Source organism: Verticillium nonalfalfae, assembly GCF_003724135.2.
Source record: "Verticillium nonalfalfae strain VnAa140/NRRL 66861 chromosome Unknown scaffold_4, whole genome shotgun sequence".
Taxonomy (NCBI): Eukaryota; Fungi; Ascomycota; class Sordariomycetes; order Glomerellales; family Plectosphaerellaceae; genus Verticillium; species Verticillium nonalfalfae.
The window spans coordinates 424,930-439,994 of record NW_021167229.1 but is presented as its reverse complement, the minus strand read 5'-3'; the positions used below and the strand labels follow the sequence as shown (position 1 = coordinate 439,994).

Sequence of the window (15,065 nt, the reverse complement as noted above, 5' to 3'; positions counted from 1 at the left end):
CCCCCGTACATTACCTTGAAAGCTAAGGCACCTTGCCCTGTACACACGCTACTCTGCGCCCTGACACGCTCTGTCTTGTCCCTCCTCGTGTCCATCTTTACCCTCCTTTTTTTCCGGCATCCTCCTCCACTTTATTCCTGACCTACCCATCCTGTCGACCTTACCTAAAGGATCTCGCCCGCCTGCGGCACATCACACCCCCTACAACTCCCCTCCCCAACCCAACCACCTGCCGACGACCTCAACTATTCGCAGTGTCGCTTTTTTCTCTCTTTTTGATAGCACTGACACGGTTCACTGAGACTTCGTGGTACTGTGCCCTGGGGACCGGCGACAAGACGCTCGTGTTTGCCAACATCAAATCGCATTCCTCGCACTCTCCGTCGTTGCGATCGACCTGCTCACGAAGCTACTATGCTGTGGTTCTCCCTCGACTTTTGATCGACACGACACTGGCTTCTGAAGAACACCCCGCGCTTCTCTTGAGGGGAGAGCAGGTGCCCTACCGAACGAACGACATCACTCGACCTTTTCGAGACGGTTCACAAGATCAACCTCTCGCCGCCATAATCTCACAACTGAACCAGGCGACACCCCTTGCCTCGCAGCCCCCATCCCGACAATGGTAGATGATTCAGCCTTGGCCGCTGCGGCGGCCATTGTGCAGTCGTTTGCCGCCGACGGAAGCACCCCCATGTCTCTTCCCTTCCGGAAGGACACGACGAGAATCGAGCTGCCCGGTCGCGACACACCCGCCAAGCGCAGCCTCGAGCTCGAACTCGCCAAACTCGCCCAGAGGATCGACAAGCTTGAGAACCGCGCCCACTCGGCTCCCACAGCCTTTCCAGAGACCCCCAACGAGGTCAACGACTCTCTCTTCGGAGATGACCCGACTGGCACGTTCCCCTCCCTCGGCGGCCGAGTTGTGTCGCGGCCCCAGTTGCAACGAGAAGGTACACAGGCTGATTCTGGGAGTGCAGGCAGCCCGCTGACTGACGAAGCTCTCGAGAGCCTCCAAGAGAAGGTACTCGACCAGGAGAAGGGTATTTCCAGCGCCAGGGAAGAGATCACCAGCGTCAGCGCCCAGCTGCTCGAACAGAAGGAACTGCAAGAGCAGGCGTTCTCTAGGATCGAGCAGGACCGCGTCGCTAGGCTCGAGCGCGAACTATGGAAACACCAAAAGGCCAACGAGGCCTTCCAGAAGGCTCTCCGAGAAATCGGCGAGATTGTCACTGCCGTTGCTCGCGGTGACCTCTCCAAGAAGGTCCGCATGAACTCTGTCGAGATGGACCCCGAAATTACGACCTTCAAGAGGACGATCAACACCATGATGGACCAGCTCCAAGTCTTCTCCAGCGAAGTGTCTCGCGTCGCCCGTGAAGTCGGCACCGAAGGTCTGCTCGGTGGCCAGGCCCGCATCGAGGGTGTCGACGGCACCTGGAAGGAGCTTACAGACAATGGTGCGCTCGGCCAGACCAGTCTCGCGGAAGAACTACCCTTGCTAACGATGCCGCAGTCAACGTTATGGCCCAGAACCTTACCGACCAAGGTAAACACCCCCCTCTGTCTCTCTCTTTTCACCTCTGCTGTAGACCCTCATGGCTGACCTGCTTCTTCAGTGCGCGAAATCGCGTCTGTCACTACAGCCGTCGCCTATGGTGACCTAACCAAGAAGATTGAACGTCCCGCGCGTGGAGAGATCTTGCAGTTGCAACAAACCATCAACACCATGGTGGACCAGCTGCGAACCTTTGCCTCAGAGGTCACGCGTGTCGCTCGCGATGTCGGAACGGAGGGTATGCTGGGTGGCCAGGCTGATGTTGAAGGCGTCAAGGGCATGTGGAACGAACTCACGGTCAACGTCAACGCCATGGCGAACAATCTCACGACGCAAGTGCGAGACATCATTGAAGTCACGACGGCTGTAGCCAAGGGTGATCTCACGCAAAAGGTTCAGGCCGACTGCAGGGGTGAAATCTTTGAGCTCAAATCCACAATCAACTCCATGGTCGACCAACTGCAGCAGTTTGCTCGCGAGGTCACCAAGATCGCGAGAGAGGTCGGCACCGAAGGACGACTGGGTGGACAGGCTACTGTGCACGATGTTGAGGGCACCTGGAAGGATCTCACCGAGAACGTCAACGGCATGGCCATGAACCTGACAACTCAGGTGCGAGAGATCGCCAGAATCACGACAGCCGTCGCCAAGGGCGATCTTACCAAGAAGATCGGCGTGCCTGCTCAGGGTGAGATCCTTGATCTCAAGAACACAATCAACACCATGGTGGACCGCCTCGGCACCTTTGCCTTCGAGGTCAGCAAGGTCGCTCGTGAGGTCGGCACAGATGGTACGCTCGGTGGACAGGCGCAGGTCAACAACGTCGAGGGTAAATGGAAGGACCTCACAGAGAACGTCAACACGATGGCGTCCAACCTGACATTACAGGTATGTCGAATACAACCCGATATTGGTTCTCGCCCACCTGCTAACATGTGCAAAGGTCCGAGGTATTTCTACCGTCACACAGGCTATCGCGAATGGCAGGATGAGTCAAAAGATTGAAGTCGAGGCTTCGGGAGAGTTCCTGGTCCTCAAGGAGACGATCAACAACATGGTTGATCGTCTTTCCAATTTCTGCAACGAAGTTCAACGAGTCGCTCGAGATGTCGGTGTCGACGGCAAGATGGGAGCCCAAGCCGACGTGGCTGGACTCAACGGTCGCTGGAAGGAGATCACTTCGGACGTCAACACCATGGCTAGCAACTTGGTAGGCACCTCCACCGTCCAGCAGGTCTCCCCTACCATGGCTGAACTAACATGCGCAGACTACACAAGTGCGAGCCTTCTCCGACATTACGAACCTTGCTACCGACGGTGATTTCACAAAACTAGTCGAAGTTGAGGCGTCTGGTGAAATGGACGAGCTCAAGCGCAAGATTAACCAGATGGTGTCCAACTTGCGAGACAGTATTCAAAGAAACACCCAGGCAAGGGAAGCTGCAGAGCTCGCCAACAAGACAAAGTCGGAGTTCCTCGCCAACATGTCGCACGAGATTCGAACGCCCATGAACGGCATCATCGGCATGACCCAGCTGACCTTGGACACTGACCTGACGCAATACCAGCGTGAGATGCTGAATATCGTCAACAGTTTGGCTAATAGTTTGTTGACTATTATCGACGACATTTTGGATCTGTCCAAGATCGAGGCGAGGAGGATGGTCATTGAAGAGATTCCCTACACACTCCGCGGCACTGTCTTCAACGCCCTGAAGACCCTAGCAGTGAAGGCCAACGAAAAGTACTTGGACCTCACGTACAAGGTCGACAGCTCCGTTCCGGATTATGTTATTGGCGATTCTTTCCGTCTGCGACAGATCATTCTCAACCTAGTCGGAAACGCGATCAAATTCACCGAGCATGGTGAAGTCAGCCTTACGATCAAGAAGGCCGATGAGCTCAAGTTTCCCTGCGGCCCCAACCAGTACGCAATCGAGTTTGTTGTGACGGACACCGGTATTGGTATTGCCGCCGACAAGTTAGATCTCATCTTCGACACCTTCCAGCAAGCCGACGGATCGATGACCCGCAAGTTCGGTGGCACCGGACTTGGCCTGTCCATCTCCAAGCGGCTGGTTAAGCTCATGGGTGGTGATCTGTGGGTGAAGAGCAATCACGGCAAAGGCAGCGCATTCCACTTTACCTGCAAGGTTCGCCTGTGCGACGTTGGTTTCGAGTCGATCGAGAAGCAGATCAAGCCGTACAAGGGCCACCAAGTCCTTTTCGTGGATAAGACGCAGACGGCTTACGGTATGGAAATTCGCGACATGCTTGGCGCCATTGGTCTCATTCCCGTTGTTGTCGATTCCGAGAAGAGCCCCTCCCTGGACAGGGTCCGCGGCATGGCCGCCGCGTCCATGCCTTACGACGTCATCATTGTCGACTCCATCGACACAGCGAGGAGACTCCGCTCGGTGGACGACTTCAAGTATCTCCCCATCGTTCTCTTGGCCCCCATCGTCAATGTCAGGATGAAGGCTTGCTTGGACCTTGGCATTACATCCTACATGACAACGCCTTGCAAAGCTGTCGACCTTGGCAACGGAATGATCCCGGCTCTTGAAAACCGTGCCACGCCTTCGTTGGCAGACAACACCAAGTCGTTTGAGATTTTGCTGGCGGAAGACAACCGAGTCAACCAGCGTCTGGCCGTCAAGATCCTCGAGAAGTACCACCACGTTGTCACGGTCGTTGGTAACGGCCACGAGGCTGTCGAAGCCATCAAGCGAAAGAGGTTCGACGTCATCCTCATGGACGTGCAGATGCCCATCATGGGAGGTTTCGAGGCCACTGGCAAGATCAGAGACTACGAGCGCGAGGCCGGCTCCCACCGAACGCCTATTATTGCCCTCACGGCACACGCCATGATGGGTGATCGTGAGAAGTGCATCCAGGCTCAGATGGACGAGTACCTGTCGAAGCCGCTTCAACAGAACCACCTTATCCAGACGATTCTCAAATGCGCAACCCTCGGTGGGCAGCTCCTCGAGAAGAACCGCGAGCGAGACCAGCCGCACAAGAAGGAGGACGGCGACAAGAAGACGGATGATTCTGGCTCAAGCCTCCGGCCTTCGCTGGAGACCCGTGCTTTCACGTCTAGGGACCCGCTGGTAGGACAGGGTCTCGACAGCCCGGCCCTGGTGACTGCGGATCAGGAGGATCCCATCTCGAGAGTAAGTTTTGGCGACTACCTTGCATGTGTGACTGATGTGCTAATCATTTCCCAGTTTCACTCGATGAGGTCTCACAGCACCTAGGATGAGGCGTCGCGAAGAGAAAAGCGCAAGTGGCCTTACGAACACGTCAGCTCCCCTGACGAAGAAAAGGCGCCCAGCAAACAACCACGGCTTTGATCCTGGTACGGTCTGTTTGGCATGACAATATCTTTATACCAAACAGACCAGGGCCTTGGCACTTCAAGCTACTCTTCGCGGCACCACGAACACCAATATGAAATCCTTGCGCGCTTGATGTCTCCCACCATATGGTGAACGTCGAAACGCCGGTCATGTTGAAAACGAATCGAAATGGTCTTCTCTTGAAACCATGCTTTTGTCCAAAAGCAACCTACAAACCCTTCACCTCTCCTCCCATCCCAGATTTGCCCACAAGAGCGCGACATGGCAGCCCTACGGCCGCCATGGCCGACTTGTCGAATGAAGCATTAGCGCTTGCTTGGTCCCTTTGCCCTCCCAGTTTCCGCATACCGGGATGTTTTGCGTACGAGACGGAATATGGTCCGGAACATACAAACGAGTACAGTCCGGCTGGGCTGACTGCGAGTCACGGCCGTCCGCACGGGCACGGCTCTACTCGTACATGAAGCATCACTTACCGCCCGCGAGCAAGACGAAACAACACGCATCCGCGTCGCGTTGATTTTGTCTGTGGTTCTCGTTGTATTTCTTATTTTTCCTTGTAATTATTCTTCCGTCTAAGGAACAACACTTTGTCTCTTTGCATGGCGGCTGCTTGCAGCGGTTGTGCCTGGGGACTCAGACGCGGTTCTCTTGGGGTTTCTGTTTCTCTTTTTCCGGTCGCTGCTCGGGTTTCGTTGCTATGGAAGGATGTTCTGCTTTCCTCTTTTCTACTGACGGTGAACGAGTATTGGCCGCCCCTTTTTCTTTGAGGGAATCGAGGCAGGTGGCATGCAAACGATGAAAGAGAGACGACGTGGGGAAAGGGAGGGTTTGGTTCCCTATGAACTCTCTTTCGCCCAAGTGATGGTCCTTGCGTTGGTGGAACGGGCTCAGGTTCCCACGGTTGGCGTCTTGAGGGACTCGTCTTTTTGTCTTCTTCTTTAACACCAAACCATATATCCCGGCCACGTACGAGGCTGTTTCTACCGTCTTGATCTTGCCGTGTGAGATGAAATTTGCTGCTATTCAAACTGCTTGTGAGGCTCGCGTGCGGGACTCGGTGATCTAATGGCATGGTCTGCCGGGTTGTGGACCACACTACCTCAGGCAACATCTGAAGATAAGAAAGAGTATTCCTGACCTCGGTGTTTTTCGCAATGTTGTACCATCCTGACCAGGCTTTAGACGATGAGAAGACGAAAAGGACAATCTAAACGGACCAGACAGCGCGAGGCGCTTCCTGATCGTTGAGACAAATTTCGAGATAAAACCGCAACGAGGCGCCACTATGTTTTCGCCATCGTCAAGATCCTGTCAGCGCGGCGGCGGCAGCACGAAACATGCGTTTCCGTCCTCAACACTCGCCTTCTTCTCGTTGAAGCCGTAGCTGGCACCTGTTCCAGCCCAGAGCGAGGCCTCTTTTCTACTCCATCTAATTCGGCAGAGGCTCCAGCGTGCCGCGAGAGACTGCGTGGTCACCCCAATGGCCGTATCTTCGCAGTCTGAACACCGCCAGCCGGCGTCATGGTATTTGGTCTTGGCTCCATGCTGCCCAGAGGCATCACCGCCAACCAGTGCCCATGACTCCAGAACTGAACATGCCGAAATGACATTCCGTCGTCCACGTATGGGCCCTTCACTCTGTTGGGCGGCACATTCCGGCCCCTGGCTATCGAGGAGTTCGTATCCCGCGTACCCCCTGATCCCCAGTTTGTCTACGAATCCTCAAAGATCGAGATAGATAAATAAAAAAAATAAAATAAACCATACTTCGAATCGCCAGAGACATGTACACGTACCTTGCCAGATGTCCTCTCTTCCTCCATGTTCTTGTCCATTCTTTCTTTTTCCTCTTACCACTTGTTGCGAGCTGAGCACGCTCGACCTCGGCGATGCGACGACAACTCTTTCTCCCCACCACCCCCACTCCTCCCTTGCAACAGCCACAGCATCAAAACTGACATACAGACAAGACTAGAGCCAGCCTCAGGCGTCGTTAGCTCAGTGTTGCGGGGTCGTCGAGGACCCTGAATTTTGTCCTCGTTCATCCGAGGCTATGGGGCAGGGTCGTAGACAAGACAAGGGCGAAAACGCCTGCCCGCGGCGCCACACATAGGGGTGGTGTCCAAAAGAAACGATGCGTCAGGTTCTAGAATCCACATTCTGTCTACCATGGCAATCTCGAATATCCATCGCTTCGCGCCCTCTCTCATACGACACGAAGACAACATGGAGCTGCAGGGACCGGCACCGGCACCGGCACCAAAAAGAAACAGAGCTCGGCAAGACCATCTCGGCCCGTATATCACATTAAGCTGGAATAACGACAAGACGGCGATGGGGCACCTACGTGCATGGTCTGGCGTTCAGTTGATTAGGGACTCAACCCCTCCCCCACCGATCGTCGTTTACATAAGAAAGCTAGAGCTGTGTGTAAAAAAAGGGACTACTCAACAAGCCACGGGCCCGAACATGAGAGGCTACTGAGCAAGCTGCATATCCGGACCCGTAAGGCAGCTACAGCCTCCTTCCCCGCCACCATCTCGATATCCCATATCGTGACAAGGGAAGAGAAAGATGGCTCCCTGTATTTCCTAGGGCACCCCTGGCTTTCGCGACCCGGGCCGCTGGTGGTCGACGATCCTGCCTCTTCTCGACTGCAGGTCCCCACAGCTGAAGGGATGCATTCGGGCCTCAACAGCGATGCTTGTCTTGTTCTATGCTGTCCCTCCGTGCTGCATGATAATCGTTATGGGGACATCTAGCCCAGAACTCACTTCTCAGCGGGACCCTTGCCGCCCGAGGAGGCATTCCGCAGCTCGTCAGTCTCGAAACCGGCCAGCAGCTCGTCGAGCCTGCTTTCCAGCTTTGCAAGGTTGGCTTCGAGGGCCGTGGCGGCCTGCTCACCCCTACGAGAAAAAGAAAAGAAGCACTAGTCAGTCGCAGGGTCTTTGAATGAATTGAGTGACACACGTGAGGGCAAGTCGGGCTTGAAGCCATCAGAAGCCAGACTACAAGTCCGAGCGGGAAGACCCTTATTTCCTTGGCGGGGCGCGCAAGTGGTACACTCCAGAGATAGCCGCTTGACTATCGGTGGCGAGACCGTGGGGTCCAGGCACGATGCTCGGCCCGCCTCTGCACTCGTGCAGGACGCGACATTGCTCTCATGTATAAGCACATAAGGCGCTGAAAGCGATGGGTGCGTTTCTGACCCCATGGCCAGCGCGTAGGGCGGTGCGCAGGGAGGGAAGTGGCGGCTTTCGTCTGATATTGCAGAGGATCATGTTCTGGACCAGATATGCGATTCATGGTCTAGAACATCGGGGACCTCGTGCATTGGTGGCACGCGCCACATCACACATGCGGTCCGCCTCACCCAAGTGGCCTCCGCCTTACACCGCTGCTTGTGTGCTGTGAAGCTATCGGCGAGAGGGGGAGCGGCCACTGGACAGCTGCAAATGCCAGAGGATTAGGATCTTCTGGGCGACCGAGAGACGAGATCCCTGGGAAGCTGAAGGACAGACAGCACGCCCCGCCGAATGTCCTTGGCGCAGCGGTCCAGGATGTACACGGCCCAGTGCTAATGCCGATGCTGAATCAAATGGTAGCGAGGCTCTGCGCCATGTCGACGAGCTCTTGTTGCGACTAAGGCAAGTCTGCGGACCGAGACTGAAGCAGTCATAGGACGAGATTTACAAAACCTGTGGCGCGGCGGGGTTTTGTGACCATCGTTTGGCAAGCCTGTTCTGACAACGATCGACAGGGTCGGATGGAGAAAGCCAAGCCTTTGGAATGGGAAGGAACAGGAAGATCGCCAAAGGGGTCCTTCCAGCGCCCTCGCTCCAAGCAAAGGGGCTTGCATGTCCCTGGTCGCTCGAGGTCGCATCCAGCCCGAGGGGCCGTGTGACTGTCTAGACCAACGACATGGAGAAGACAGAATGGCCATCTCGTAGGCCCATGGAGCGAAAAGGGCAAATTGTAATTTGGCATGGGCAAACGCCATATTTCGAGACCATCCAGACCCGTGGCAAACTGCATTTTCCCATGTCCTAAACGCAGCTGACCTAGGCCCCGCAGGATGCGAAAAACAAAAAAAGGGTATAGGATGGGACAGGCGATGGGCGGTCCAGGCATTGTCGTGAAAACCGATATTCCCAAGCATCGACCAAAGGATACGAAGCCGCGATGGATTGAAGGGGGGTGTGGTCTGTGGTGGCAAACAAGGGGGGGGGGGCGTGGTGCAGCCGCTTGGGACGGTGCCTGCAGCTCCCCCTATTCGGGTTGTTTGTGAAGCTTGGTGGTCAGGCCAGCAGCAGCAGACCACCTAAGCTGGCCGAGGTACAGCAGGTAGTACAGCAGCCACAAAGCGGCCAGCGACTAACAACCAGCAGCCAGCCAGAGGACTCGTCAGGAGCCCATCAGTGGCTCCAGCGCGCGGGCACCCGGTTGCACAACTGGCGAGGAGGGAAGGGGGGGCGTGCGTAGGACTTCGAACAGTGAAATCAGAGACGGGCAGAAAATAGGACCCTTACCTGGTCAGGTCTTTGTAGGCCTAGAACACACGCGCCAAAAGATCACCTGTCAGTCAATGTGTCCCAACTGCCAGGCCCCTGCACAACCCCTCTCTTGCCCCCCTCCCCCCCTGGGCCCCTTGTCAACGCCCAAAACGTGGAGGAAATGGGGTTGACCGAGGAGCGAGTGTAAGAGAGATGGAGAACGAGACGGAGACGAACCGACAGGGAGCGAAAGAGCACAGAAAGGGGGGGAGAGAAAGAGAGAGAGAAAAGGGTAAGGGTGTTCCCAGCGCCAAGAAAAGAATCGGCACGTACCTGGGCAATGTCACCGGCGCCAGCACCGGCACCACGCTGTCCCTCTGCATTTCCAGTTCTATTCTCACGTTCACGTCCACCGTTTGTGCTGTCGTCAGCAACGGTGGCTGCGGCCGTCGGGGAGGCGGACAATGTTCCAGACTGCGGGGCGTCCGAGCCTTCGTCCTGATGGGACCTTGCGGGCGCCATGGCCTGATCGTATGGAAAGGAAATCGAGTGTCCGGGTTTTGACTCGCACAAGTTTTTGCTCTGTCAGCGAATTGTTGTCTCCTTGCTCCTCCTCGCTCGGGGCAACGTTGGTTGACTAGGAAGAAAGACACGGCAGTCGACACCTTTGGCCTCAACGAGGTAATGAAATGGGAGGGGGTCTCTAATGTGATCCAAAGGGAGGTGGCGCGGTCGCGGGATGACAAGCGGGCGGGTAGGCGGGAATGAGGGTGCGACGTGACGAGTCTGAGTGGGAGGGGCTCCTTGTCGCTGAGAGTGATGATGGTGGGTGGGTGGGTGGGTGTAGGTAGTGTTGTGTTGTGTTACCTTGATGATTGCCGAGATGTTTGCAAAGTGAATAATTGTGCTGGGCTAGTAATTGGTAGGGCCGGGGGGGGTGGGCGAGTGCTGAGTGGTAGGTGGTGTGTGATGGGTGACGGTTGATGGATAATGGATAGGCTGTTTGAGGTGGAAGAGGGGAAGGGGGGGCTTTCGGGATGCGAATCTTGGGCATGGCAATTTTGTCAGGTAGAAGCGACGACCTGGGTCGCTGACAGATGGGCAGACAAAACGAAGACGGGCAAGCAAGAGACAGGCAGGTAGGGTCTCACGCAAACCAGGCCCCCGCTTGTCGTACGTCTTTTGGGAGGTTCAAAGGGTTCCAGAGATGAGCAGGTGGAACCACCACGACTCGCCGACGATGAGTCGTCAGGTTCAGTCGGTCGCCGGCAAGATCACATTCGTGTGCAATTGCCGTGTCCATCGGACCGATGAGAGGGTAACCCTCCTTGAGAAGAACAATTTGTTCAGAGAGAGCGGGAAATTCGCAGTTTCCCATTATCAGAGAAAAGGGATTTCTCAACTTTGTGCACTTTCTCCGGGGACCCAATTCTGGAGCATAACCCATATTTCATATCCTCAGAAATGCCGACACTACCCAGGGCTGTGTACTCTTAGTATGTCAGCGAGGCGCCGCTTTTCACCCTCGCTTCGATCGTCTAGTTGGTTAGGATGATGCATTGTGGTCCTTACTACAAAACTGCATTGACGGCAGTTCGAATCCGCCTCGGAGCATTTCCTTTTGCCATTGCCGCTCCAAACGACATACTTTTTGCTTCATGGTGTTTCTGCTGCCGCCGCCGCCACTATTTATCACTCGCGGTCCGTTCGAAACAAATACCGTACCAGGCAACGGGAGAGTGGCATGTCCACCTGACCGCTCATGACACCATGTCGAAGAGCTAGTATCCTATCACAGCACCAGGCCACATATTGCCGTACTGACTTACACCTTTGTCCGCGTGCCGCGTTGTCGTGGGGGCTGCTGCTGCCCCTGCATCGACGGTCGTGGTGATATCAAGTGTCTGTCCGTCTCGACGTGAGCCATCTCGGCGCTAGGCTGCCGCACCTGACAGATGACATTCTTCTGCCGTTGCGCGTCCACTTTTAGACGAGGTACTTCGAACCAGGCCGAAGAGGTCTTATACATCGCCTAGTCAAGAGACGGCATCTACACCGGAGCCGCCTCCGTGGCTCGTTTCGCCAGGGGAGGTCACTGGCGTGGAAAATAAAGCAAGTTTCGGCGGGGACAGGCAAGCGAGGCCAGACGCGGCCGGGAAAGAAAGGGACAGAGAGAGAGAGAGAGAGAGAGAGAGAGAGAGAGAGAGAGAGAGAGAGGGAGAAAGAGAGAAGAAGAAAATGGCAAGGCAGAGGAAAGGAAAACTGGCACTGCGGAACGCGCGAGGCCATCGTCAATCAACAAGACTCTCTCCCCCTCGACCTCGATATGGAATGGACTCCGACCACCCAATGGCAAGTAGTCCAGGCAGGCACCTTGCTTGCACCTTGAAAACACAAGCGAATATGGCTCCTTGGTGGTTTCCCTTGATTAGGGACACCGGGGGGAGGGGGCCTTGCAACATGGCAGATGCGTAAAAGCGGCAACATCGAACGGGGGTTCAATGAAGGAATGGCTTCGAGAGAGCAACAGAAGGGGGGGAGGCGCCTTCCACCACCACGAGCCGGGCCCCGCAACTGGCAGGGCACATTCAAAGACCTCTAGCGTAGCCCACCGGCCAGCTGGTGCCCCGTAATCCCCACCCATCTTGGCCCCAAATGCAGAGTTGGGCTCCCGCCGCCCCTGCGCCTTCGATGGTACACCAGTTGTCAGATGCTGATCCATCTCCGCCCCGGCCGAAATCGTATCCTCCACGGCGGGATCGAGAAACGTCGACTTCGATGCCACAAGGTCCCGGACGGAATCCTATGATATCAGACGGTGTGGCATTCACGCCCCCGGACTCAGGACCAACCCCCTCCGACCGACCGACGGCCGTCGAAACCCCACCCACGGCTCGCCCTTTGCCCTTACCTGTTGTCCCGTACGCACGTTCTGTTCTCCTGTTGTTCCATGGTCCTGTCTGTCCTGTTCATCCTCGTCCCTGTCGTCGCACCCGAAACGGTACAACCCCCGTTTCTTTCCCACACCCACCGCCCGCTATTTCCCCCTCTCCTCTCTCGTCTCCCATCTCGATCTGATGACGGCATTTCGAGGCTGCGATCATCAAAACCCATCTCGATAGACCAACAAATAGTTTCTCGGGTGACGGAGAGCCCCCCCCCCCCCTCTTCCTCGCACGAGACATGGCGCACAACTGATGTAGGCACGACACCCGCAAACCGCCCGCATCGAGATGCTCCCCTGTCGTCAGAAATCAAAATCAATCGACTGACCCCCTTTCCCGCGAGCCTGTGTGTGTGCAAGCGACAGGCGACCCATGAGCCTGTCGGCAGACAAGGCTGGGTCATGCCGGAATGACATGACTCCCATGGGCCTTCGAATCGTCATGTAGACCCAGTGAGGCTGCTTTTGCATCGCGATGAATCGCAATTCTGTATTAGCCATCGAGAATCGCCCACGAAACCACTTCTTCGCCGCTGGTGCCCCTTTTCATCCCTCTTCCCCTCCCTCCCCCCTTTTTTTGCCATTCAAGCGTACTGGTTGCTCAAGCCTTGTTCGCCTCGTCGTGCCCGACCCTCGAAATCTCTCAAACCCATTCATGCTTTCCTTACCTTTCTGTTGGTCATGGCAAAGGTGACATGTAATGGTGGCAGGTAGGTGTGCGATGCAATGCGATTCTAGACGTGCCGGCCTACGTCATGTGGAAGCCGAGCCCAGGTTCGAGGCCGTGGGTCTCCGCCGAAGACGACCTTTTGTCCCAGCCAGCCCTGGTGCAGAGTCGTAAAGTAATCCATTTTCCCATGCTAGCCTCGCCCCTGCACCCTACAGTGTTAGGTGCCTTGGTAGGTTCAGGCAGATACTTTGCGCACTCCTGCGCTCCCGCGGCTCGCAGCCAGCTCAGCTTGCCCTGGCACAAAACCATGCACGGCTTGACAATTGATAGGTCGCCCCCCCTGACCTTGTTCCCACCCCCTTCTCCCCACCACCCGCAATCGAATCACCGGGTGTGCGCGCGGACGACCGACTGCGGCTGGAGTCTTTGGCGGACAAGGCCAGAGCACCTTGGCAGCTGAAGGATGGCTTCTCTCTTCGATTTGCTCGTATAGTGCACTCATGGCCTCGAACTCGCGGACAGTGCCTAAAGGTTGGCGGCATGGTGATTATTAGGAGCTGAGCATGAGTCGTAAGTGGGATCGATCAGGAAGATCTGGCGTCACTGAGCCAAACCACATTGGTATGCCATCGCCAATGCCTCAGCGTATTGTCTCGTTCGAAGTGCGAACTGTCATATCGGAACAGGCGGTTGGCCCATTGAAAGTCTTCGCTGACGCTGGAGATCACGAGTGCTTGACTACCCCCCGATATATGTCGTTCGCCTTGCCGTCACCCTATTACTAGTGGTAATATCATGCCTTCTAGTCCTGAGGCGGGGGGACGGGGGCGAGGGGGCGAGGGGGAGGCGGCATAGCAGCCTGTCAGTGGCCGTTGTCATCGAGATTGTGAGGATTGTCATGTTTGTTTAGGTGGGAATCTGAGCGGCGAAATGGTTCCGCCATGTGTCATCGGTGTAAAATGCCATGAGGTGTGACATGCGCTTCTACCAGGTTTGCCATTGACCACCCACGCCCATATACGTTATACAATCGGTCGATGAGCCCATTCTCGCCAGAGAGGGTTGCGTTCGTCGATGACCTACTTACTGGTGACCGCAATCAAGAAGACGTACATGACCCCCTGAACGATCGTTACCCATCCACCTGTAACTTTGCCAACCTTAGATTTGGCTGCCCACGTTCGCCCCTTGGTGTCTGTTTGGGAGTTTGACTCAGTATTTATCGGCAGTGCTTATCTCTTGGGTTAGTTCGCTCCGGGCTCAACGATTAGTCAAGAATCTTCTGTGACAGTGTGTAATTGTAGGCTTGGGGAAAAGAGGAGACAGCGTGCCTTTGACAACAGTGGTTCTTTCTCATGTGCAGTCCACTAGGTCGAGCTTGTCTCACTTGCAGATGTCGCAGTGGACTTTCCGGGCCACCAGTGCCTCTCCGTGCGAAACACCACGCACTTTGATGAAGGTTGGGTGGACGGAGGCCAGATGCTCTCGATCCAGACTCAAAAGTTCGATGCGCGACGCTGGTTCTGCAGCATGCTCACATAATTGGTCACTTGCAGCTGGCCTACCGACCAATCGACTGGGGGTGTCGTGTTAGCAAAACAACCACACTGTCTCCAGCGTGCTTTTCTTTACGTTTCCACACTTCGATAACCACACAAAATGCCCTTGAAGCCGATGCAAATCGAGATTCTGTCCTTGACGGACAATCGAGAGCCAGTCGGTGGTTTTCCTCTGGTGGTGTCTGATCCATCTACTCTTGCGCACCGTTCATTGACTGTCCAGGCGGAGCGTGGAGTCCGTTGCTCCAGGCTCCACTGTTGTCCGATCGTGTTTGACTGGCGAGAAGCTTCGGTTTCTCAAGGCAACATGATGTCAGGCCAGCCTTAGGTTGTTAAACAGCAAGATCGAGATGTTGGATTTTACTGTTTGTCTTGCCTTGTTGTCTCTCGAGATGTAGAAGTGCTTTCGACAACTTTATTGAATACCAGGCGCCTGTGCGATGAGACACCGCCTGGTCGGAGAACCCACAAGGTAG

General features: G+C 55.7%; 2 protein-coding genes and 1 non-coding gene across 3 annotated transcripts; 2 read left to right on the top strand and 1 right to left on the bottom strand.

Annotated features, from left to right (window-relative positions):
- Nucleotides 1-622: 622 nt before the first annotated feature.
- NIK1 (histidine kinase osmosensor) lies at nt 623-4,818 on the top strand (the record flags this gene model as incomplete). The annotated part of the gene is made up of 6 exons (XM_028640166.1): nt 623-1,460; nt 1,517-1,549; nt 1,620-2,446; nt 2,502-2,768; nt 2,827-4,734; nt 4,789-4,818. 6 exons carry the CDS (start codon nt 623-625, stop codon nt 4,816-4,818), a joined length of 3,903 nt encoding a protein of 1,300 aa, XP_028499030.1.
- Nucleotides 4,819-7,693: 2,875 nt separating this feature from the next.
- On the bottom strand, nt 7,694-9,938 carry D7B24_006024 (uncharacterized protein; the record flags this gene model as incomplete). Its single annotated transcript, XM_028640165.1, has 3 exons — nt 7,694-7,829; nt 9,453-9,472; nt 9,750-9,938. The coding sequence occupies 3 exons, from the start codon at nt 9,936-9,938 to the stop codon at nt 7,694-7,696; spliced, it is 345 nt and encodes a 114-aa protein (XP_028499029.1).
- A 1,005-nt stretch (nt 9,939-10,943) lies between these two features.
- D7B24_006023 lies at nt 10,944-11,030 on the top strand. The gene has a single exon. It is a non-coding gene; the product is annotated as a tRNA-His (tRNA).
- Nucleotides 11,031-15,065: the final 4,035 nt, after the last annotated feature.